We start from the raw sequence: 24439 nt of genomic DNA, 5'->3' as shown, positions 1-24439 counted from the left end.
GTATACCTATGGTCATAGGGATAGGGTTATGATAGCGGGGGTGGGATAAAGAGTCGATGGGATATAGATATCGCGACGATTGGCACAATAAAAATAGCAATGAATGGGGTGATAGATGTAATGTGACAATCAATGGAATAACAATAGCAATGGGAAGTGGAATAAAAATAGCAATGGGCAGCATGACACATGTAACATGATGATTAGAGGGATATAGATATGACCACGGGTGTGGGGGTGGGGGTGAGTGCATTGCATCGATGGCAGAGTAGCAAGATAGCAATGGTCGATGGGATAGCTCTAAAGCCATGGTTCAACGACTGTTAGGTCGGTAGGATAGTAACTCTGCATTTAATTGGGGCAGCAGGTTAGGCCATGGTCAGATGTTAGGTCAGTGGGATACGACTATCGCCCCAGGTCAATGTAATTTGACCGGTGGGATAAGGCTAACACACGTGTCGGTGGGATAGCTCTATGGTGTTGACTCGGTAGGATAGGGAAACATAGTGTCATCGACTATTTTTTGTGGATTTTTGGAAGATTTTGAGCTTTTGTTTCGGATTTGTTATGCTAAGGGGTGCTACACTACTAGTTCACCTACACAATGAAAAAAACTTGAAGAAAAAATACTTTTTGCAAGCCAAATAGTAAAATTTCATGAAGGGTGAGTTCTAGAACACAAAACAACTTCAAAATCCAGCAAGAATCATCATTTTTTATGTTTTTTGATGTGTTTGGACCTCACACACTCCTTAGCAATCTCACAAACTAAGTTCCTATCAACTCAAAACACCAAAAAGCATAAAAACAAGCTACAAATGCTCCAAAATGACTTTCCAACAAGAAATGACAGTTTTCCTACTTTTCCATCCAAACCTCTCACTTCCTCCCTCTCTCTTCTCCTCTAACTCCACTAACAAGCTCCAAGTTAGTCTTGAAGACTTGTGCAATGGGTAGATAATGAAGGAAAACAAGTGCAAATGCATAAGCATACCTTTCCTCCCCGACAGTGGTGCCAAAAATGTGTGGGTCTCAGTGATGACTCAAGGGTCATGGGGATGTTGAAGAGATGCCAATGGATCCTCCACTCCAAGCTACTCCTTATGAGAGCAATGCAAGGCATGAGTCGTCTACAAGTGTCACTCAAGCGGCCTCTGGATTGTTGCAATCAAGGATTATTTTTTCGTGTTAGTTTCGTTAATAAGCGAAAGTTTTATATGGCTTGTGAAAGTTTGTATGCTTTTATAAAAATAAAAGCTTAGTATATTCACCACAATTTGAAACTAAAATTAGAAAAAGAGCTAGGTTTAGCCTTTAAGATTATAAAATCATAAATAAAGTCCATGAAAATTTGCCAAAGTTTTATATAATAAATAAATATATTTGGAAACTTTTGCCTACATATTATATATACAATTTAAAAACTTGGCTAGATCTATAGAATTAAGCACCAAAAGAAGACTTGTGCAATCAAGTACAATCTAGTGTTAACATTTAATGCTTGCTAGAATGATAATAATGTGGAGGTTTTATCTATTTGAACATGAAGCCGTTTGATATTGCATGAAATGTAAATGCAATGTACTATTGTCGCCAATATATCTGAGATAGTACAAATTGAATTCAATACTCAATCAATACCTTAACTAGACTAATGCAATTCTTAGCAAGAAGAATCAAATGATTAAAATGACACAAATTTAAATTAAAGAATGAAATTTTCTATAATGGCCTGGAAGAAGGTGTCTTGTTAGATATTTTAAGTATTTCTTTAATCGCAGTTTATGATTGCGAAAAGTAGGTAAAAATTCAACTAAATTAATGAATAGAGCTAGAGTAGTGAATATGCAGTAAGTCATGTATTTAGTTGTGTGTGTGTGTGAAAATCTAACTTTAATTTCATCATCTACTTCTATACATTTATATATTTAGAAATTTATCACAATGCAAAGAACTTGCCAGTCAATAGAGGCTTTAAATATAAATCTACCCTTCAAGCATTCTCATATATTTAGTACACTTAAGGCATCTATCTAGTCTCACAATCTTGTATAATGGAAGATTCTATAGATTTATGACAAGAAATAAGAAGAAATGAACTAAACTAAAATGCCACATGCAAATACTTAAATATATGTATCAATGCATAGGGACATACTCTCTTTCTATTTTCACATGAACACACACACACACACACACACACACACACACACACACACATATGTCATTGGTCTTGGCATTGAAGTCCCATATGAGCAAGACCTCTCCTAGCTACATGCACCTCTAGATGTCCTCATGGAGTGCTAAGGAAGGTAAGATATGTCCCTAGAGATTGTCCTAATATAATTCAATGTCTGTGGGGATACATAACATGTTGTAATCCCATCTCTCTCCCAACTCGATTTAGGGATGCACATTGATGAATGAGCAAAGGGTGACAGTGGAAGAAAGGAAGAATTAAGAAACCCCATCTTTTGCCATGTCTATATTAGCCCACCCACGTTCCCAATCCAATCCCATACCCACACTAGACATCCATCCCTGCGTGGGCATCATTTTGTGCTATCAAGATGCATGTCTTGCTTTTTATTAGCCTATCTATCTTGATCTCTATATGTGTAATCTTCATGGAAATGCCACCCTTTTGAACCCTTTGGATCATCAGTCATTGCTTAATTAGACAGACGATAATGTCCCCAACATGATGGGTGAGGAAGCCTTTGCTAATGCACTAATGCACATCTTTTTTGTTCAATAGCTTTTGTAGTAGGTTACATTGACAACATTGATGCACAATGGGCAAAGGATATTGCATAATCTCTTACAATATTGGCCAACAATGCATGTTGTTTTTGTTCCTAGGTTTGTAGTAGGTTTGAGTCACAAAATTGATGTACAATTCACAAAGGGTGTTAACTTTGTCTTTCAACATTCCTCTATCTAATGTATACTAAGTGGCCATGTGCAGGCACTTGAGTTTAGGGGCCAACTCATGTTTGAGCTTTCTCCTTTGTAGCTTGCGGCTTGCATATGTGTGTGTGTGTGTGTGTGTGTGTCCCTGATTGATTGTCTTAAATTAGATGAAGGTTGTTTTCTTATAATCTTATATATAAATAAATAAATAAATAAATAATATGTGTGTGTGTGTGTGTGTGTGTGTCCCTGATTGATTGTCTTAAATTATTTATCCATCAGATGAAGGTTGTTTTCTTATAATCTTATATATAAATAAATAAATAAATAAATATAGTCTAACTTGATACCGCTTTAGTCGGCCATAGTGTGCTATTTAAGGTGTGCATAAGGATATAAATATACATACATACACATGCACACACATGCATGCATGCATATTTAAAGATATATATTTATAAGTATATATAATGAACCTACCATATATAAGTATCATTAAAAGTATTTTTGTAATTTTTAGAGAGTTATATTTATGTGTATATATATAAATAAATAAACACACACACACTATAACCTTGGGGATCCTTGTGATCAATGTGTGCACATATAGTTTTACACACTTGAATGGCTCTACATGGAGGCAAGAAGAGCATGGGGGGTATTTGGAAGAATTGGGAATTGTTCACTTGATTTGTTTCATTTTCCTCTCGAACGAAGAGCATTCACACCTTACTTGTTCCATTTGTCCCATCCCATTAACATTTTTGTTGGGATGGAGATGGGATGTGGCATTAGGTGTATTATGGAGAGGGAAATATCTGATGACCCTTGCACACCATCAATGCCTACTAGCCTTTTGTGTATTGGGACCACCATTGCATGGGAATATGGGTTAGAAGGACCACCATGTACAGTGTACTTGAGACATATGCTAGTGTACATGGTGGAAGGATGTATCTAAGTTTTATGGAGGAATGGGGCTCTAATGTCCATTGGAGGAATGGAGCTCTAGTAAATATTATTCCTTGGATTAGAGAGACAAGAGATGAAGGACTCACAAGAGACATAAAAAAGGATTGAAGATATTGCATGTACTTACTCATGTTAGAGGGAATCTAATGTGAAAAGGTCAAATGTGGATATGTTTTAAATATTAGGGAAATTGTGTGTTCTTTTGTTTGTTTCATGACTTTATTATGCACCCATATGCATCATAGATTGTCCCTGAAATGAAAAGTATTGTCAATATATACTATTACAAGATTAGCCAAGAAATTTGCTTCCATGGAGACCAACTTCGTCTAGTTGTGATGGTTATTAGGACCAATCTTCTTGTGTAGAAAAATGAAACGTGATAAATCAACAATCTTATTACATTCTTAATTAGTCCTAGTAGATCCATGGGTCCAACATCATTTGACATAGCTTCCAACTATCTAATATGTCAGATACAGATAATAAAGGTAATTTCTTGCTAACTATTTGATATATCATATATGAAAAAGAAAGGGAATGTCTTGTTGGTGGATCTTGTTGGTGGACATATTTGACAACTAGCTAAGTGCAGAATTGAACATAATACACTTTGCAATATCAAATAACAACGTACATCCCTTCCTCAATATCATTCAACATGAGCACCAGCCATAGCTAATTGCATACTTTTTTTTCAAAACATGTTTGGCATACTTTATGTAGTGTAGTATGATTTCAAACATAAAAGAAGGGCTTGGTTCAGGAAGTGGTGTCTGGTTCCTATGCTCACAAGCCAAGGGGCTAAGAGGCACCACGACCTAGGACCAAGTTTCTTAGATCTAGTTGACAAGCTGAAGAAATGTATGCTTATTTATTTTATAAAAGTTTTTGTTGTGAATATGCATATGCATCATTGTCTATGATGTGCTCTTTCATTGTTAATGTATTTATTGGTGCATTGTATAGAGTAAGTTGAAATTGGTTTGGCATGCTTTATGTAGTGTAGTATTATGATTTCAAACATGAAAGAAGGGCTTGGTTCAGGAAGTGGTGTTTGGTTCCTGCACTCACAAGGCAGGGGGCTAAGAGGCACCACGACCTAGGATCAAGTTCCTTGGTTCTAGCTGACAACCTGAAGAAATATATGCTTATTTATTTTTTTTAAGTTTATGTTGTGAATATGCATATGCATTATGGTTTGGTATGCATGATATGATGTGATCCTTCTTTTTTTAATAAGTTGATACCAATTTCATGTATGTTGGGCTATGATAAAGTTGTTCCATTTCTTAGATTTAGAACTATTTTTGAATGCTCTTTTGTTTTGATCCTACATATGGTTTAGGGATGGAAGGATCTAAGCGTAAGGCTATTGATTTTGAGTTATCTAAAGGACAACAGAAGTATGTCAATTAGGTCCTTTGAGATGAGCTTCTTCAGAGATAAATGACATGAGTACAAAGGAGATGGAGATGACCATAGAAAGCACTTCTAGATTGCATACTCTAAAGAGCAAAGTTGTTTTGAATACAAGGCATCAAGTAGAACTAGATCCTAACAGGAAACACCTTATAGGGATCACAAAATGGGACACTAATGTTATGCTATGGGTAGAGAGCAACATTGGGAATGTCTTGGCTCGGTTTAATGAAGCATGCGCAAGGAACCCAACATTTGCAAATGATATTAATGAGGAAAAGATGCATTTATGGAATTTCTTCTGGGCTAAAAATAAGACGAAGGTTATAAGGTCGGATGTGAAAACCATACTAGCTATAAGTTGGGAGAAAAAGTCAACAATTACTTTCGGAAGGGCAGAGGAAGTAGCAAAAGGAGAAGAAAGTGCAAGGATTTTGAATGGAAAAATGCAAGAAGTGCAAGGTAGTGATTCTTAAAAGCTACAGATCACGGCAAGTCATATAAGCAATGTGTCCATGATGTACATAACTGAAAATAAGATCCAAGTTGGTGAAAAGATAGGTTCTAGCATATATGGGTTTGTCTACAAAGTACAACTCACATGTGCTCTAGGATTATTACAGCATATATGTTATGCTAGAAAGCAATATAAGGGTGACATAGGGGATCATACATGAGAGGCAAGGAAGGAGGGACAAATACAAATTCGGCATCCTGTGCTTGTTCGTGTTATTGCAGCAACTCCAGAAGAGCCCTTGTGGACTATCACACCATATTTTATCGGTGGTAGCTTGATGCAATTCATGAGAACTTTACCATATGAGCAAGGCAGGTTTAGGTACTATGTTGACAAAGTCCTAAAAAGAGGCAAAGAAATGAAGGCAAGGGCGCAAGGAACATTGGAAAATGTATGCACAAGGGAGCAAATAGAGCAAATTAACTACTTTAGCTCAAATGTGCACCACATTATACATGCACTCATTGCCGGATTAGCAAGGTTACATAAGGGTGAATGGATTCATATAGACTTACATCCTGGTAACATTCTGTTAGATTTCACAGCAAATAGTGCATGTAGAGACTAGAAAAGCTTTTAAGTATATGAAGAAGACATATCTAGAGACTGACCAACAATTTACACAAAGGAAGCATAAGAAAGAGCAAGAGCATGCACGAAAGAAGTGGTTTGCACTGAGCTTCAATGTTTTTCTAGGAGAGGTGTGTATAGCCCTCAGTCAAACATATATGCATTAGGATGGATAATTACAGAGATTATATAGTTTTGGGAAGATGCATTTGGGTATTTTGAACAATCTCACCACATGCCTGATAGTGCACTATTAAAGTGTATTAAAAAACATGCCTTTGAAAAGATGATGACTGAGAATTCTATAGAAAGAATAGCATTTATGGATACCTATAGTATCCTATCAACATTTGGATGTAATGCAAGTCTAGCAATGCGGCCCCTTGATGAGATGAATGTTTCTTTGAAGCTAGCAACGTAGAAAATATATTCAGTCTACCTTTGAATGTTGCTTTAGATGTAATGCAAGTCTAGCAATGCGGCCCCTTGATGAGATGAATGTTGCTTTGAAGCTAGCAACATAGAAAATATACTCAATCTACCTTTCAATGTTGCTTTAGATGTAATGCAAGTCTAGCAATGTGGCCCCTTGATGAGATGAATGTTGCTTTGAAGCTAGCAATATCTTGTTGTTGTATTCATGTGGTGGACTTGTATTCATTTTGTATTCATATAGTAGATTTGTATGAAAATAAATTAAAGTATTTCTTCTCTTGGAAGATGTGTTATACTTGATTCGCAATGCACTTGAAGTGCACATAATTTTATAAGGATAAGAATTATTATGCTATTTTTTTAGCATGTGTTTAGAGAAAAGAAATTATGTTCTATTTATGCTCAACTAATAAAGACATAATTTTTTAAACAAGTACTTATCATGGGAAGAAAGAAGAAAGTTCAAGCTCTAGAGAAAAATACAAAAATGACATCTTTCTTAATACGTTCTACATCATTGGGCACTAATATAAACATGTTTACAACATCAAGTACACTAGAGAATTTACTCTCAAGTCCATCATCCATGAATCATTAAGCAATTTATGGGACTCCTGAACATGCTTTGGGCACAATGCATCATGCTAGAAATCAATGTTCTAGATCACTGCTTAATGACGATAGTTTTAATAGGGATTTGAGTTTTCAAGTCTTGGAAGTAGGGAAGACAGGATCACAAAACTGTAATCAAGGGAATGCAATTGGAATTGAAAATTTATCAGCTGGCACATCATTGACAAATAATGAGGTAGTGGATTTAACTGGATTGGAAAGTGGAAAAATGTCAGAAATAGTATCATCAATGTCAACACCAACTAAAGAAGCCATTGAGAATGCATCACAAAATTGCAACTCTTCAAGTAAGCAGAAGAGAAAGAGAGCTTGGGATATTCATAGGAATTTTCAAGAAGATTGGGTAGCCAAATATCCTTGGTTAGATGTAGAACAAGTGTACACTGGGGATGCACCAAAGTGGGCCATTTGTAAAATATGCACATGGGCAAGGAAAAAGGAGGCACGGTTACAATTGAAGATTGATACGATTGAGAAGCATTGTGGGAAGGTACAAGTAATGAAAAGAAAGTGATCAAAAAATGGGACAAGGAAAATAACCGCCACTTAAAAAATGAGATTGAGTACAATAAGTTCTTGCTTGCACAAGAGTCTAGCAGAAATAAAAGTGAAGGATCATTGAAAAAGCGTTGGGAATGTATCGATGATCAGGTTGATAGAGAAAAGATAGCGCAATTCTCAACTATCATGCAAATATTGAAGTAAGGCTACTCACTGATAGACTTCTTGGGTTACCAATCATATCTTTAATTTTTGGATGTTCCTAATTTGGCAAGCATGCATTGGTCAAGGAGTAGCGCAATAGATATGGCTAACCACATGAACCAAGTCATAATTGATGATTTAAAGGAGACTTTAAAACTTGCAGACTTTTTTCTGTGTCATTGGATGAGTACACAGCTGTGGATACTACATCATGGTTGGGAATGCATTTGTATGTGGTAGAAAACAATAAGAGAAGATCATGTTTTTTACATGTACACAAACTTAATTCAGAATCCAATGCTAATTTCTTCTGTCTCAAAGTCCTCACTTCGATCTTTCATCTTCGATCTTCTTCTTTGAATTTGATGACGTTAAAAAGGATTAGGAAACCTTGGGACCTTGGAAAGCTTAGAATGTAGAGAGGGAGTAGAGGGGTTAAATAAAAAAGGAAGGGATGATGTGGATTTTGTAGTAGTTATTCCTTCCCTAGCTCTCTACAATGAACTACAATCATCATCTATGTTGCAAAGAACCCACAATCATCGTCTGTGATACAAAGAACCCGTTATCTGGCTCTATGTTGGGATCTCATTAACCCAATTTCTACGATTATCTTCTTGCTTTTCTTTCAAAGCCTTTGATCCAATCGTGGCCAAAAAATAGAGAGTCTTTGGTGAGGATCATGCAAAGCTAAATGAACCAATCTCACAAAATGCATGCCAGTGCTTGTTTTCTCTTGACGCTCATGGCACCACTACTCTACTTCCTTGCAGTCCTGGCAACTACTTCATGGATTGTGCCTCTGACCATGGTGACCTGTTTATAAGTTCTTCATCCCTTAGATTATGAGACACGTTGGAATTTTGCAGTGGACTGATAACTATGCAAAGTTATGAGTTGCTCCGTGACTTATTGCAAAAGCTAAAGGAAATATTCTACAACATACTTCATGTGTGATCACCGTAGTGCATCTATTTTGCTCACACGCTACTGCTATGCTTAGCCGAAATCAAATCAAAGGGCTTGCATCATCTTGTTATGCGCATAGTTCATCAGTGTGGTAGCATAGTTGTATGCAGGCTGCTATGAAATAGTTGATGAGGACTTCAACGAGAGCTTCTACGATGGCAAACATACCCAGCAGACCAACAAGAATGAAGCTGCTCTGATGCCAATGTTACATGACCACAAAGGAGGGCTCTGCACTATTGTTATCACCCTACCATGGATTCCCTTTCTTGTCACCTGAACTTGCTTTTCCTCAAGTTCCTTCTGGAATCCTCCCTCCTAGCCCAGTGCTTGCCAAATGGTGTTCTCTTGAGTGCCATGTATCCATTTGGACCTTAGAACCTCTTTGCCCATTTAGGCCTTAGTTATGCACTCCATATGGATGCAAGCACTATCAATCCCTCTGGTTTCCCACTTCACCATAACCACACCAGATGATTTTGGGATTATGGCTGATGTAACACATTGTGGTTAACATTCTTTTTCCATTCTTACTTTTTTAAAGTTGTAGGGCAAGGTCTTCTTTCAATCTCATTTTAAATTGATTGGAGAGGAGATCCTAAATAGGTCTTTCCTCTACCAATAGGCCAAGATATTGTTCAAACACTTCATCAATCAAGGGCATGGGCTACTTTGTTTTTGTCAGATTTGTCCTCATTGACATGACATACTATATCAAAGCATTGTTAAGAGTTTTCTAGGTCTCTTCATCCATTGTATTGCACATGCAACAGGTTGGAGGTACGTTTATGATTTTGGGTTTGGAGTTTACGTTTAGGGTTTAGGGTTTAAGATTTAGGGTTTAGGGCTTAGGTTGGGGTGCACATCAATATATTTTGTTTTTTGATTTCAAATGTGAGATTTGTTGGGATTTTTTTAAGTTGCTAATGCTTTTTTTTGGAAATTATTACAGGTATTTATCCTAATAGAGGGTTTAGAGGTGCTCTTATATGAGAAGAATGAAGTCGTAGGCTTTGGACAAATACATAGTCTTGATCCTATGAATGTGTGTCATTTTCAATGTTGTGGTGAGAGAAGATGTGTAGTGATAATCACCAACCTGCTAAGTCCTTTCCACTCCTCTTCCAATTCCAACATTAGATCACAATGTCCTTACCGAGAAATGAATACCTTGACAATGGGAGTGTGAGTCCCATCATGTAGGTCATCATCCATTGCTTCCCATTGTAGCTCCTTCCATCTAAACCTTCTATTATATGTGAAATTCATGCATAGATTTTGCCTTCCAATGAAATATCTGCAAAATTTGGTATTTGTTAATATATACCATCGTAATTATTTTTTTATTAAAACAAGAATTGTAAGACGTGCTCATTGAAATGTCACATCTAAATTGCTCACAACATTGTACCAAATCTTCAGCATGACATGTTTTTGTTGTTGTCCATCAATTGTCAAATAGCTCAGATAGCTAGTCCAATTCTAAGCTCTTGCAAGTGTAAGTAATCTTTGTTTTTCTTAATTGCCTACAACTTGCAAAGAAATCAGCAAAGCATGGAAATGGAAGAAATTGGCACAACCTAGCATTTCTTCCACCATTAGTTGGCTTGAGGCAGTCAATAGAGCGAGCGAAAAAAAGCGAGCAAGCCCAAAAATGCGAGCGAGCCCAAAAAAGCAAGTGAAAATTTGTTAAAGCGGTAGGAAAATCAAGCAAGAAAGGAAAGAATCTAAGTGTCCCATAAAATAATTGCTTAAAGTAAAAGTTATTCAAAAGGGAGTTATGTGTCACCTTTCTTAAAATTGAGTAGTCCAAAGTTAAGGACTATTTTAACGTGACCCCATTTGGGTTTGGCAATTACCCGAGGGGGTCACTCATAAACGTAACATAGCACTTTAGTGCATTGAGGATATTTTTTTAATGCGGGGACTACATGCCATTTATGTGCATGAGGGGATTTATAAAATAACAACTTAACATAATTTATATATGTAGATTTATGAAGGGGTGTCACAATTTTAAGATTGAAAATGTAAACATGTACAGGGTTTAGCCAATTACATGAGAAAATGTAAAAAATGCAAGAACAGGGGATTTTTAACACATGCTTGCTCGCACATGCTTTATGGGTTTATGAAGAGTGACCCCTAAGCACAATTAAAAGGTAGAGGATGTTCAAATTTGGCTCTTTTAAAACCAAAATAGGTAGTGTCTTCTCACTACCTATTCATGGAAACCTTGATTTAAATTTGGTGCAACAAATCAGCCAAAAATTCATAAAATTTGTATTCTAATCCACGCAACTTTTTTAGATGGTGCAAAAATGCTTGATATCATCTAAATCATGTCTTGTCATTTGATTTGATATGTAAATTATGCCCTTTGGATTTGACCAATCAAATGATATAGGGATATCAAAAACTCATCTTTTGGGCCAAAAAAACTAAAATTTGATAGCTTGCACAGATATATGGATGTGAAAATGCCATCTTTTGGCCCAAAATAGGAAGCCTTGTTTTGGGCCAAAAGATGGTATTTTCACGTGCCTGTATCTTTTGATTTACAAGTCCAAATGGGGTCATGTTACATACCAAATCAAATGGCAAGGCATATTTAAATGACTATTCTATCTTTTTGCACCATCTAGTAAAATTTCATGTACCAAAATTTGAATTTGTGGGATTTTCTTTTGCATTGGTTGGATTAGTGGGATGTAAGAGTGAATCAATAGGGAGGGATGTTTCTGTAGTAACAAAGAAACATGGATTTTGTTCCAAGAGCGAATAGAGTTAAAAACATAACTCCCTTTTGAATAATTTTTACTTCAAGCAATTATTTTATGGGACACTTAGGTTCTTTCTTTTCTTGCTTGATTTTCCTACTGCTTTAACAAATTCTCGCTTTTTTTCGCTCGCTCTATCAACTACCTCAGTTGGCTTCATAGCATTTCACATCATTGAACATTCTAATCTACATACTGACCTTCTTCATCGGGCACAATGAACATTCAGTCATAGAAGAAGATCGCATCCTTTTTTAATTCTGATTGTGTGCGACACTTGCAACCTTCATACTGAACACTCTCGATCTCAGCATGGAGGACATGCAACAACCCATTTACACATGCTGCAGGCTCCTAGTCTTTGTAAGTAGATGGATATAAATCTGTAAAACAAATACAAGGAATAAGACAATTGTGCCAAAGTCCCCAAATAAATGCAAATACTCTAAAATGCAAATGAAGTACTATAACACTTTGAAAAACTTACAATTGGGCCTACGATATGGGAGGCCTGCATTTAGATGCATGTATATGTCTACATGGGTAAAGCCATGCCAAATATATACCTGTGTCACTGTGTTATTGCCACGAGAAATTTCAAATGTAAGATCCTTCCCTTCCAATGTTTGGAGATGTCCATTGCATCCTTCTGACCCACTTTATGGAACCCATGATAAGTGGGTTGCATTGTGATCCAAGAATATTTCCTGTAAAGCTGAGGAATCCATTCCCCATGCTCATCCTTAACATTCTTCAATATAACAGATGATAAACTACTTCAATATCTATAATTTTCTACTTCCACCGTTTCTTCCCTTACACCATATTATTAAAATTAGCTCTTTCCACCTCTTTCTACTTCCGTAGACCCTCAAAAATTCTATCTTCTCTTCTCTCTTTCTCTATCCCTCTCTTCCTTTGCATCTCTCTCTCTCTCTCTCTCTCTCTCTCTCTCTCTCTTTCTCTCTTTTTTAACTAAACCTCTCACACAAACAAGCAAAAAATCATTTCAAAATACATAGATTACTACTCTCTCTCTCTCTCTCTCTCTCTCTCTCTCTCTCTCCCTCTCTCTCTCTCTACCCCTCACACAAACAAACAACAAATTATTTTGAAATAATTAGTTTAAGATATGCTCTCTTCCTGCTCTGTTTCTCCCTACCCCTCACACAAATAAACAAAACATTATCAAGATCATTTCTCTCTCTCTTTCTCTCTCTCTCTCTCTCTCTCTCTCTCTCTCTCTCTCTCTCTCTCTCTCTCTGTCCCAAAATTATTTGATTAGTTTAGGATCTATTTTTTATCCTTCCTTCTCAAATACTTCTAAAACATACCAATTTGAAATACAATATCTGTCTCTCTCCCTCACTCATCCCCTCAAACCAAAAAAACATAGCATTTCGAAATACAATCTCTCTCTCTCTCTCTCTCTCTCTCTCTCTCAGTGAAGAAACAAACATAAAAAATAGTCTTATAGTTTTAAATTTCATCTACCTCAATCTCTCCCTCCTCCTTGCCCTTTGTAACAAACATATAGACAAAGTGTGAGACGAAAACATATCTACTTAATATAGAGAAAAATTTCAAGGTAATATAACTTCATTACCTAGAAAGTATGTGTTCCTTCTTCTGGAGTTGACTCTCTATACTGCAAAAAGGTAGAGAAAGAGTAAAAAATGATAGAACACCCATTTTTCTCACTTCTTCCAAGCAGAGTCAGGTCGGAGCTTTGGTTTCTAAGAGAGAGTGGAATAAGTAGAGAAGAAATGGAAGAGAAGGGGGACAAACACGGCTTGGGTAGAAGTTTCTCTAAGAGATTTTTAGAGGTGGAAGAAAAATGTGAGCAAAGAGGAGAGAGAATGATGAATGAAGATAGTTTGAAACTAGCTGCTAGAAGGTGGCAGAAATGGATGTTTGAAATGTTTTGGAAGAGAAATAATAGTGAGCGAATAGTGAGAGAATAGGTTAGGAAGTCAAAGTTTGGGCCAAATTGTTGAACCAAATGGAAAAATTGAGCATAGTTCTAGCTAGGGGATAGTTTTCCATGGGAGGAAAATAAGGGGCCTGACATGGTCAAGGTAGGGCTACCAAAGGCAATTTTGCATTATGAAGCACCAAGACATTTTTTGGGGTATTTTGAAAAAAAAGTGGAATTTCCCCTAGATTTGGGGAGCCTCTATTATAGAGAAGTCCACACGAGCATGAGCGAGAGTTATTATCTGGATGTATGATGCATGTAAGTTTCTTACCTCTTGACGTAATTATGTAATTATTTGTGGCAATATACGCTATAAAATAGATGCATCTTCATTGTTTTAATGATGCTCTTTTACAGTACAAAACGTATAGTGCATTATGATCATATGGACAACATTTTCACGTGGAACGCATCGATTCAAAGAGAGTCACGTATGATTGTGGAGTCATGGCTAACTTCACACAAGATAGCCGAGCAAGTGCTTTGGATACCAATCTTCTCTCCTCAGAGTTGGATTATTGTGGAATCATATGCGAAATCTATGAAATTGATTTCAAACGATTTACTATTTTCATTTTTGATGTAAAATGGTTTAGAACTACTTACAACGGTCCCCATGTAACAGTGAGAACACTCTCTGTAAAATGTCGCTATAGGAAACTGTCTCAGTGTCACTATATAGCGACCATTCACAAGTCTAATAAGTTTCGCTATATAGCAACCATTTACAAGTCTAATAAAGATCGCTATATAGCGATGCTCTTTAAACGTCGCTATATAGCGACGTTTGCCTAAAGTCACTATATAGTGACCCTTAACAAATCTCGCTTTGATTCCCAATGATTAGCACCCCGCACGCGCTAATCGTTGGTCTTTAAGCATCGGAATAGGACCCGTGTGTAGTAGTGACACCTCTGAGTTCCTGACACCACCAAGCTTGAAGAGTTTACATGAGAATTAAAGCCGATCATCAAAATCTGTTTGAGTTATTATCTAATCTTCTCACATTCCTTGGTGGATGCTCTCCATGTGGCACTTCCCTACTCGTTAGGAGACCATAGTGGGTCACACGCACATACCACTATTAGTGCTTGTTTTGTTTTAACTGCTAGTTTTTTTGTGTGAGGCACTAACACCCATGGGGAACTCTTTTCCCTCTTCCTTATGTATTCGACGCCACCTCAAGTGTGGACCCCTTGCTCCATAACTAACCAGAGAGCGGAGAAGATACCAAGACACTGACGACCCAAGCATGTGAGGACTTGCCTCAGGCCCCTAGGCCTTGAGCTCACCACGCTAAAACTCTATAAAGAGCGGGTGCTCGATTCAAGCAAGAGCTTCCATACCCATAAGTTAGGCATTCATGCGCTATTAGAGGTTTCTTGTCATGATAGCCTCATTCATCGACGGGCTTCCCTTGAGCTTCCCTAGTGGCCAGGGGTGGAGATCTCCCTCATGTATTAGATCTGATATGATAATGTTGTATTCATTGTGAGTGATGATGATGCCAGATAATCAGAGGCTCTACCCTTTGAGAGCTCATTGTATTCAGTATCATAGACCCTTTTGTCTTTAGAAACATTTGAACTTAAAACTTTTGAACGTTCTAGAGCCGCCCATGCCTACCCATCATGCATTGAATGCATCTGCTGGATGTGGGGAGGTAATCTTGCCCGTCGATGATTTGTGGGCGGTGCCCATGGTGGGCAAGTCTATAAACTCCCTTAGTTTTGAGATGATAATGTTGTATTCATTCTGAGTGATGATGCCAAATTAGAGGCTCCGCTCTACCCGTTGAGAGCTCATTGTATTCGGTATTATAGACTCTTTTGTCTTTAGAAACTTTTGAACTTTAAACTTTTAAACGTTTTTTCTTCTTAGTTTCCGTTCAAACTCTCTCTTGGTTCCGCCATAGCCACAAAGTTTGTTTGCCACCAAGCTTGAAGAGTTTACGTGAGAGCTTGCTCCGCCATAGCCAGATAACGTTCCACCGTTGACAAAAAATCGCGAGACGATCTCATCAACTGAATTGCACGAAACCATCACCACCTGGAGCCTCCTCAGCGCTGCCGTATCCAATCATGGAGCGAGTGTCGTGGCCTCGGGCATCTCTCATCGCTGTTATCTGTCCTTCGATTGCGATCGGTAGATGATCGTCCTTCGTTTCTTTCATAGATTGCCAGAAATTCCCACGAGATCTGGCAGACAATGGCCCTGATGTGATCGTCCACCTTCCGGCTGCCAATAGCATTTGTGGCATTTCACGTCAACCTTCCATGCTGCGGGTGGGTCTTTTACCTCAGGTCTTGATGCGTGCAGAAAGTGATGCGATTGTCTTCCATCCAGCTGCTGCCATGTAGCTGGATTTCATGTCAACCTCCCATGCTGTGGCTGGCTCTTTCTTTCCTGATCGTGAGTCGTTATTAGAGACTCGAGAGTCCTGCTGCTGCACCTCTACTTAGCACGGCGAATCACCGCCTGGTCATTAGCTACGCGAGTATATTCGTTGCTTCAGGAGTTGAGAGTCATTCTCCTTCAAGCGATACTGCTGAAACGGGGATTACATTCTTTAATAGTTTGATGTGATCGATCAATCGATCAATCGTTTGTAGAGTTCCACACGCAGCATACTTTTATCCTACTTTATCTCGATTCACGTTCGCGTAATTGGTGCTGCTATTTAGATCGCCGAACTTCAAGGACTCCGCGAATCGTGAGTGGCTGAACTACGTCAGGCCTAAGGCAAAGGGAAACCGAGAGGTGCCTTCAATGCATAACTGTCTCCTGTACTTGTGATTCAATTAACAGATGCTTTGTTGGCATGCTGGAGATCAGAGAAGCTGGTAGTATACAGCTCTTTCCGAGAAACACAAGAGAGAGCACGAAGCCTGTTTGAGCGACCAGAACTCCTTTTCGAGGAGAGCAGCCTCATTGGTCCTAAAGATTTCTATTCTCTAGTTGAGTCTTCGTGTTTGATGACTGTTTGCGCAAGCAGCAATGGGAGTCGCGTCGTCCTAACCTCGAATTAGCTTGAGAGCAGCCCACGTGTGAGGCACCTCCCTGCTCATGAATCTGGAAGCTTATTAGCTCTAGAAGCTTTGCTTGGAGAACGCGCAACTTTTCATCACCATGCAAAGGCAGAGTACCTGGCCAGCGAGTCGATCACTTGAGGACCGAATTTCATGGAACAATATAGAGGTTGCTGATCTTACAAGGGAGTTTGCAACTGGGAACGAAGAGGCTCTCGAAGCAGTGGGGAATCTTGTTGGGAGAATAGCTCCGTTGCCTGCAGTTTTACATGACGATGAACTAGTAAACTGGCTTCCGTATCCTTTGGACATTAGTGTTGAAGCCTGCTGCCCTGAATGGCAAAATGATGGCTCCAATCCGACTGTGCAGGAATTGGGAAAGGAATCCGAAGGGGAAGTCCGCCCAATAGTGCAAACAAAAAAATTTGCTACGCCTCACTGTTCTCGGCGACTTGGAAGGACTACTTCTATGAACTTCTCATGTCTCCCTTCGCCACCAGCAGAAGCAAAGGCCAATCTTCAATATAATATATCGAACGGGCATTTTGGCTCTGAGGGACTAATACAACTTGAGAGAGTAGCTGTAGCTGCGGAGGCTTGTGTGTCCACGGATTGCACAACTATATCAAGTCCTACAATAAATCTCCGGGGACCCCGAAAAGCAGCACGTACGTTCTTGGTCGATCCTAATGTTGGTCCGTGGGTGACGCACACTTCAATTCCGAGGAGGATCTCGTCTGTGACAGAAGGAGACACTACAGCTTCTGTTGGTGAATCAGCAGTCTACTGCGAAGGAGAAGTAGACATACCTATAGTTTTCGATCCATGTCTAAATGGTGATGCTGCTCTAAGAATAAGGGAAGTGCGAGACACCCTTGAAACTCCAAGTGAGCCAACACTTAGTTCACCGTCGGGAGGCTCTGGCAATATTGTTGGCAGGGTCGGTAAGGTGGATGATGAGCTTCATGAGAAGAGGAAATCAGCAGAACTCGAGGATGCTGAATATCAGAGCAAGGTATGCTTTCCTACATCGACGGTTATTTGTCCGGCACGGGCAGGCTATAACGAGATGATTTGTCTTTATGCATCATAGTTTTAGAAATCCTCAAACATTCTGTCATGAGTTTCCTCTGCAGGATCTAGAGAATGGTTTCTGTGATGCGAAGAAGCCACCATCAGCCTCTACGAAAAGACGTAGAGCAGCTGAAACCCATAATCAGTCAGAAAGGGTGATGTTCTTTGTCCATTACATGTGGAGTTGTTTGAAATAGCCATTGAAGAGTGGTTGCAAATGCTCGTCTAACGAGGACAGTGATGAAGGTTTGAATATAGATCACGTAGCTATGGTGGTCTGTTCTTGTATGCATAATGGGTCTTTATACATTAGTGATTTCTCTTTGACAGAGACGACGTGACAAGATAAATGAGAAGCTGAAGTCCCTTCAAGAGCTCATACCCCATGCTAGCAAGGTATGATGCCTTGGTTGCAACTGGCATTTTTGATCGTCCAAAGCTTCAGTATTGTGTAATCATCGGAAGCTAGCTTTGCAAGGAGTGGGATTTGATTACTTCTTGGGGTATGCAGACTGATAAAGCTTCACTACTGGAGGAGGCCATCGATTATTTGAAAACACTTCGGTCACAGCTTCAGGTAAGGCCTCTGTAAAGCTGGAATTCTTGCTTTCTAACAATTTCGAATTGACTATCACTGTCATCACCCTTAAACCTGTGGAATGAAATTCAATCACGCAGACTGGAATTTTGTTTAAAGTTTCAGATCTGTTGCTGCATTTGCTCAGGTAATGTCTTACAGGAGCAGAATGTGTCTTTCTCGAATGTCGCTTTCTGATTGGTTGAAACATCAGCAAATGCCTCGAAATGCTGGCCTTCCTCAAATAGGTATGCAATGGGGTTTGGGGTGGGAATTTGGGACGACTGTGGGAAACGGCCTTGTGGGTATGGGAGCAACATCTACAGATAAACGCATTTTGGCTGTGCATTGACTTTCTGAATCGATGATGCATGACTCTCCTGCACCATTGTTCTCAGTATCAACAATTCCAACATCTCGAAGTACTGCAATAGTGATGCCTCAAACTTCTGCTCCACGACAATCGGTTGACACTACAAATCAATTTCCTGTTAATGTTCCTGTGACTGCGACATCTCCTTTGGACTCCAGAGGTCACCTCTATAATTATGAGGCCTCTCTGGATCACAGAACAGGTCTTCTTTGTCAGCCAAAGCATCTCCCATCCCAGGTAAATTGTTATGATCTTCAGGCATTTGGTTTGTAACGAACTCTGAACATCATTGACCTGGTGACGCCCATGATTATTGTTTGCTTTAGCACTAGGTCCACATCGGCAAGTATCCTTCCAGATGGGCTACAGGGTAAAGGCAAAATTTGTTTGGTGTGTAAGCATTGATGATCGATTGCCATAAGTTGCCCCTTCCATCCATTCCACATTACCTTATGTCCTGTCCATCTGCCTAAAGGGGTCTTCTGTGCCTACAGTGAAAATTTCGCACGCACAAGCTGGGAATGTCCACATATCTACCATTTCGGGAATGGAATCTCGTAGAATCACAGTTGACAATTCCCGCTGCTGATATATCCACATGGGTGTTTGATTTGCCTAGGCCACTGAGGGGTACGAAGTATTTCTGACGCTACCTGTTGTGGACTTAAGGTGATAGCTGTGAGTAAACGTTTGCCTCCTGCGCTATGCCATTCATGCAATTTGCCTTGTATACCGTGCTTGATTGCAACCTTGTTCTGCCTCAGTCGGTATGCCCCGTTTTGCTGCTGGTCTTGAGGGAGGCGTATAGATCATGGATCTTCAAGTGATTTTCTGACAAGTGTATGGTTGTGTGAACTAGTGTGAACTACCCTTTTTGACCTGAGCAATGAGATGAAATTTTACTTCTTTGTGTGACATATATGTCTTGAATCAGCTGGACTTGGATCTGTCTTGAAAATTGAATTTTTGCTAATTAGAATGGTTGTGTGAACTACCCTTTTTTACCTCAGCAATGAGATGAAAAGTTTTACGGTTTTTTGTGATACATCTGTCTTAATCAGCTGGACTTGATTTGTCTTGAATTTGATTTTTTGACAATGAGAATGGCTGTGTGAACTAAAAATTCCCCCCTCGATCAATCAGATGAAAAGCTTGATGTTGCTTTGCGACGTATTGTCTTAATTTTGCAGCCACGGAACATGAACGCGTATGATACAGTCATGGCACGGAACATGAATGCATATGATACAATCATCCTGCAACAGCACTAGCGTCTGCAGAAGCAGAACTTGTGTACAGACCTACACCTTCGATGAAGTAAGTTTTGAGGTCTTGTAGTCTACTTTGTCTTCTGATCTGATAATATATTACATCCTTTCCTATCTACTTCTTGTACACTTGTCGAGCTGTGGTTGAACTTCAGGTGCAGCAAAGGTCATATGTCTAATCTGCTGTGGTCAACAATTCACATGTAGCTGTGTGACTTCGTCTGGTCATCATTTCACGAGTAGCTGCGTTCACTGTTCATTTCACTCTCAGATATACACATGCGATTCTAAGGGTATATTTTTTCAATTTAAAACAAAAATAAAAAATAAAAAATTCTAAGGGTATATCACATTATCACATAATGATATAAAACTCTTGGCCAAACTAATGGCCTTTTCTCACCTACACTTAGGTTATATTAGTGAACTTAACATAACTAGTTCCATTAAGTTAAAGATAGCCTTAATAAGGGAATACATTGGTATGTACCATGTTATGTACTACATGGTCTTAACTAAAACTCTTGAGGCTTTTTTCATACAAAATGGTTTATTTCATCAACCCCAACTCTATTATTTAAAGCTAAGGTCATAATGGGTTCTTATTTTCAAGATTTTTCAAATGAGTACCCAAGTTGTATAGACCATGAAAATTTATTAACAAGAATCTTACTCAAAGTGGCATTCTCAATGCTCACCCTCAACCATTGAATATCTACATTCCAAGTTAAAGCTTTCTCTTTATAGAAATCGTTAAAAACTTTTTTAGTGGGGTTAAATTTAGAAGCATTTTTAACTAAGATTGGCTACCTAACATAGTTTTTATTTTGGATGAATGACTCTCTACATTGATCATCCTTGACATACTTCAATTAGTGAGGGGTCATGTCCCCCTTACTTTTAGACTAAACATCCTTTCATTGAATGGGCCTACAATCAAGTGTACAAAATGGCTCCTCATCAATGAATGGAACAAAAGTATGGAAAATTAGTCAATGAAGTATCTCACCTTAAACACAATTGTGCTAAAAATTGTATCAAGCTATCATACCAAAGAGTTGAGTCTCATATGTCCCCTTTTTACAGTTCTCTGGCCATCCTTTCAAGATTGATATGATAGTTCTTTTAGCAACAATGCCTTATCTAACTTTTCAAATGTTCTAACAATGCCTTAGCTATCTTTCCAAATATATTTTCTAACCAATTTGGTCTAATGTATGTAGTGCATACACTTCATGGTTCAACAAATCAACCAAATATCATTCTAACAATTTGATGCAAAGGGTGTGGACAATAGAGCTCATTTAAAAGACAACTTATTGATTTATGGCACTCTATGCGTACAGTAAGTCACGTCCATGTTTCTTCTCAAAGTGCATAAAGAATGGGCATTCTTCAACATTTGTTTTAATAATCTATGTCATAAAAATGGAAACCAAAATATGCCAATTTTTCTATTCCATTCAAAGAAAAGAGAGAGAAGAATGTATGAACATATAAAATGAAATTGACGTTTGATATTTATGTGAATTTTTTGCAACAGGTGGTTGTTTCCATGGGAAGCATAAAGGTTTTAATATTCTTCAATTATGTTCATCTTGGAAAATTTATACAATTCTTTCTCAAAAAACTTACGGTCTTCCACTCCTAGCGGGTACCATTTGTTTTTTTGTTTTTTTTTCCCCCGCTTGTATTATAGAGGGGGGGTTAGACCCCTTCCCACTATAGACATGTCAATCAACCACTTTCTCAAAAGCAGCCCCTATGCAAACACTCAAATCTGGGAGTGGGTTCTTTATTGCATATATCCATAGCCAATAAAATATATCCCACGTACAAAGTGGATAAAGGAGGAGAAATCCATATCATGGCTTCAAGGAGAGAGGCCCATATCCTTGGATCCAAGGATTGGGATCTCCCATGCGGGTGGCTAGGTAGGGGATTGGGACCATATAAGCATCCCATATAATGGCTTTAAGGACCATATACCTAGGTCTAGTGCCTAGGTGGTGAGATTAGGATGCCTAGGTGGTGAGATTAGGACCGCTCCTCTTGAATCCTCTTCCCCCAATTGATGATATCATTGATGGGTAGACTTGAGGGCAGGCAATTATCAATCTAGGGTGATTTTTCCTCATCTATCATCCCCCTGCTTGGCCCCGTCTAATTATGATAAAGGAAACCCAATTCCATTTACCCCTCCCAATTCCCATCTGTCAATAAGGACATCAACCAATAGAGAGTTAGGGCAAATGATTCTTTAGTTCTAAAAAGAACAACAACTTTCCCAAACTCTCTTCAACCAATGAGATCACTAATACAAATTTCCTCATTGATGAGATCATTAAGGCAACTCTCCTCATAAAAAAAGAGTATGTATTAAAGGACATGAAAGGGAGGATTTATTTTCAAGGTGACCTTAAGGGAACCCCTTTAATGTCCAGGCTCCCAAATTTAAAACACCTAAGTGTTTATGGGGAGAATATCCCCCCCCCTCGGGACCCTCTTTCCCATCCCTTCCTCTCTTTTGTTGCCAGTTTGCCTTTCTGAGAAGGACACACCTAAATGAGAACATTAGACATGGGTTAACGGGCCTCCAGCATCGCTGAACGGAATTTGGCAAACTTTGTCTTCAAGTTGTAGTACACGTTCCAAACTTGAACATGAGAGTACAAAATTATGGAATAAGGATTTGGAATGATACTTTTACAAGTGCTATGTTGCATGTGAAGCATGCATCCTGAAGACTATAGCATATAACAATTTATTCAAAAACATCAAAATTTTGTTCGACTATACATACATGCAACCAAGTTATCATTCAAGAGTACACTATGTGAGCATCTCCTCAACCCAAGGACACACCTAAATGAGAACATTAGACATGGGTTAATGGGCCTCCAATGTTGTGCTAAAGTGATGCATACCCATTTGAGGACATGCTCCATAACTTTTTTTTAATTTGTTGAAAACCAAAACGGATTGAAAATTTGGAATCCAAACTTGGGACTACTGCATGGTGGTCTTAAAACATTGATAGTTGTTGATATTGGTATCTAGATTCACCCTAAAATAATAGAAGTTAAAAAGGTGCAATTTGTGCATGTATCCAACACTATTTACAATTTTGAATTGTTTCTTTTTCCATGCACTTGCTTGCTATTTGGTCATAAGCATGCCAAAGGTCATTGCATTTTATAATACACAACATTAAACGTGATAGTGTGCCCTTTGACCTATTTGTGTTTTGAAGCATTTTAGGCCACATTGGACTCGTTTGGGATATCCAACCTGTTGACGTTTATCGTCGGAGGGAAAAAAACTGGTGGCTGAAATTTTGCTACTCTCGCGATTTTAAATTTTAACACCTCCCGCCCATCAAATCTTGGAAGATTAAGTACCTGCAACATGCCTCGCCCTGCAAATGCTCTACAACCCACACACACTTCGACGTGACCTTGCGCAGACTTTGATTTACCGCCATTGTCTTCTTTCGGGTAAGTTGTCTTCTATTCTTTGCTTGCCTCACCAGCTAGGTTCTTTGGGTCTATTTGGGACATCATGGCCATGGCGTCAATGGCAACACACAGCTCGCCATGGCTTGTAAGAGAAGCAAGCAGAGGCTACGAGACATGAAAGCTAAAAAGCCAAGTCAAGGCACAAGGAACAAAGTGCGGGTCAAAGAAAGCGCTAGCACGGTATCGAAACAAAAACGGAAGATACTTTTGCAACTTCTGCGAAGGGAGAAACAATGAGAAGAAAGAAGACTCCTTGCAGAGCAGCATTTAGAAGTGGTTTTGCATATGCACGCATTCGATCATTGCCATTGGAGTGAAGAACACAAGCTGTGGTGTCACGATTGGTGGGAGCATTCAGGCAGCAACATCAAGCTATTTAGATGATTACCAGTCTCGAGTCTTCACAAGCTTTAGCGTGCACCCTAAGTTCATAGAGTCTAACTTGAGAAATGGCCTACAGAAAGTGAAAGGGGTATATATCTTAAATCAACTACCTGCAAAGAGGACGACATTAGCTATGTTGGTGTCCCCTAAAACAAAGGAGAAACGGCTTGGGCGCACAATGTCGAAGATGTTGTCAATCAAAAGGACCAATGTGGCTCTAGCGCGGTTGAACATAGAGCAAAAGCAATGCATGATCATCCCAATCCGAGAAGTTCGTGGGCTTCAACAGAATGCAACAAAAGAAGAGACAACCTAAGTGCGG

General features: G+C 38.8%; 1 protein-coding gene across 5 annotated transcripts; it reads left to right on the top strand.

Annotated features, from left to right (window-relative positions):
* Positions 1-16578: 16578 nt before the first annotated feature.
* On the top strand, positions 16579-21547 carry LOC147899207 (transcription factor PHYTOCHROME INTERACTING FACTOR-LIKE 15-like). Of its 5 annotated transcripts, none has more exons than XR_015541386.1 (9): positions 16579-17938; positions 18060-18152; positions 18328-18393; positions 18509-18574; positions 18723-18822; positions 18973-19184; positions 20138-20264; positions 20371-20439; positions 21439-21544. XR_015541386.1 is itself a non-coding variant. In XM_087377820.1 (8 exons), the coding sequence occupies exons 1-7, from the start codon at positions 17024-17026 to the stop codon at positions 20216-20218; spliced, it is 1533 nt and encodes a 510-aa protein (XP_087233946.1). In that variant the 5' UTR covers positions 16579-17023; the 3' UTR covers positions 20219-20264; positions 21439-21547. The 5 variants fall into 5 exon arrangements, 2 of the variants coding, with proteins under 2 accessions (XP_087233946.1, XP_087233945.1); XR_015541385.1 differs by having other exon boundaries at positions 20354-20439; XR_015541384.1 differs by having other exon boundaries at positions 20138-20439; positions 21439-21546.
* The last annotated feature ends 2892 nt before the right edge of the window (positions 21548-24439 follow it).

The sequence above is a fragment of the Dipteris shenzhenensis genome, chromosome 8 (assembly GCF_047967505.1).
Source record: "Dipteris shenzhenensis isolate YYH24624 ecotype China chromosome 8, Dip_SZ_1.0, whole genome shotgun sequence".
NCBI lineage: Eukaryota > Viridiplantae > Streptophyta > Polypodiopsida > Gleicheniales > Dipteridaceae > Dipteris > Dipteris shenzhenensis.
Note: the sequence above shows the minus strand (reverse complement) of the source record. Positions and strands in the feature narration are given on the sequence as shown.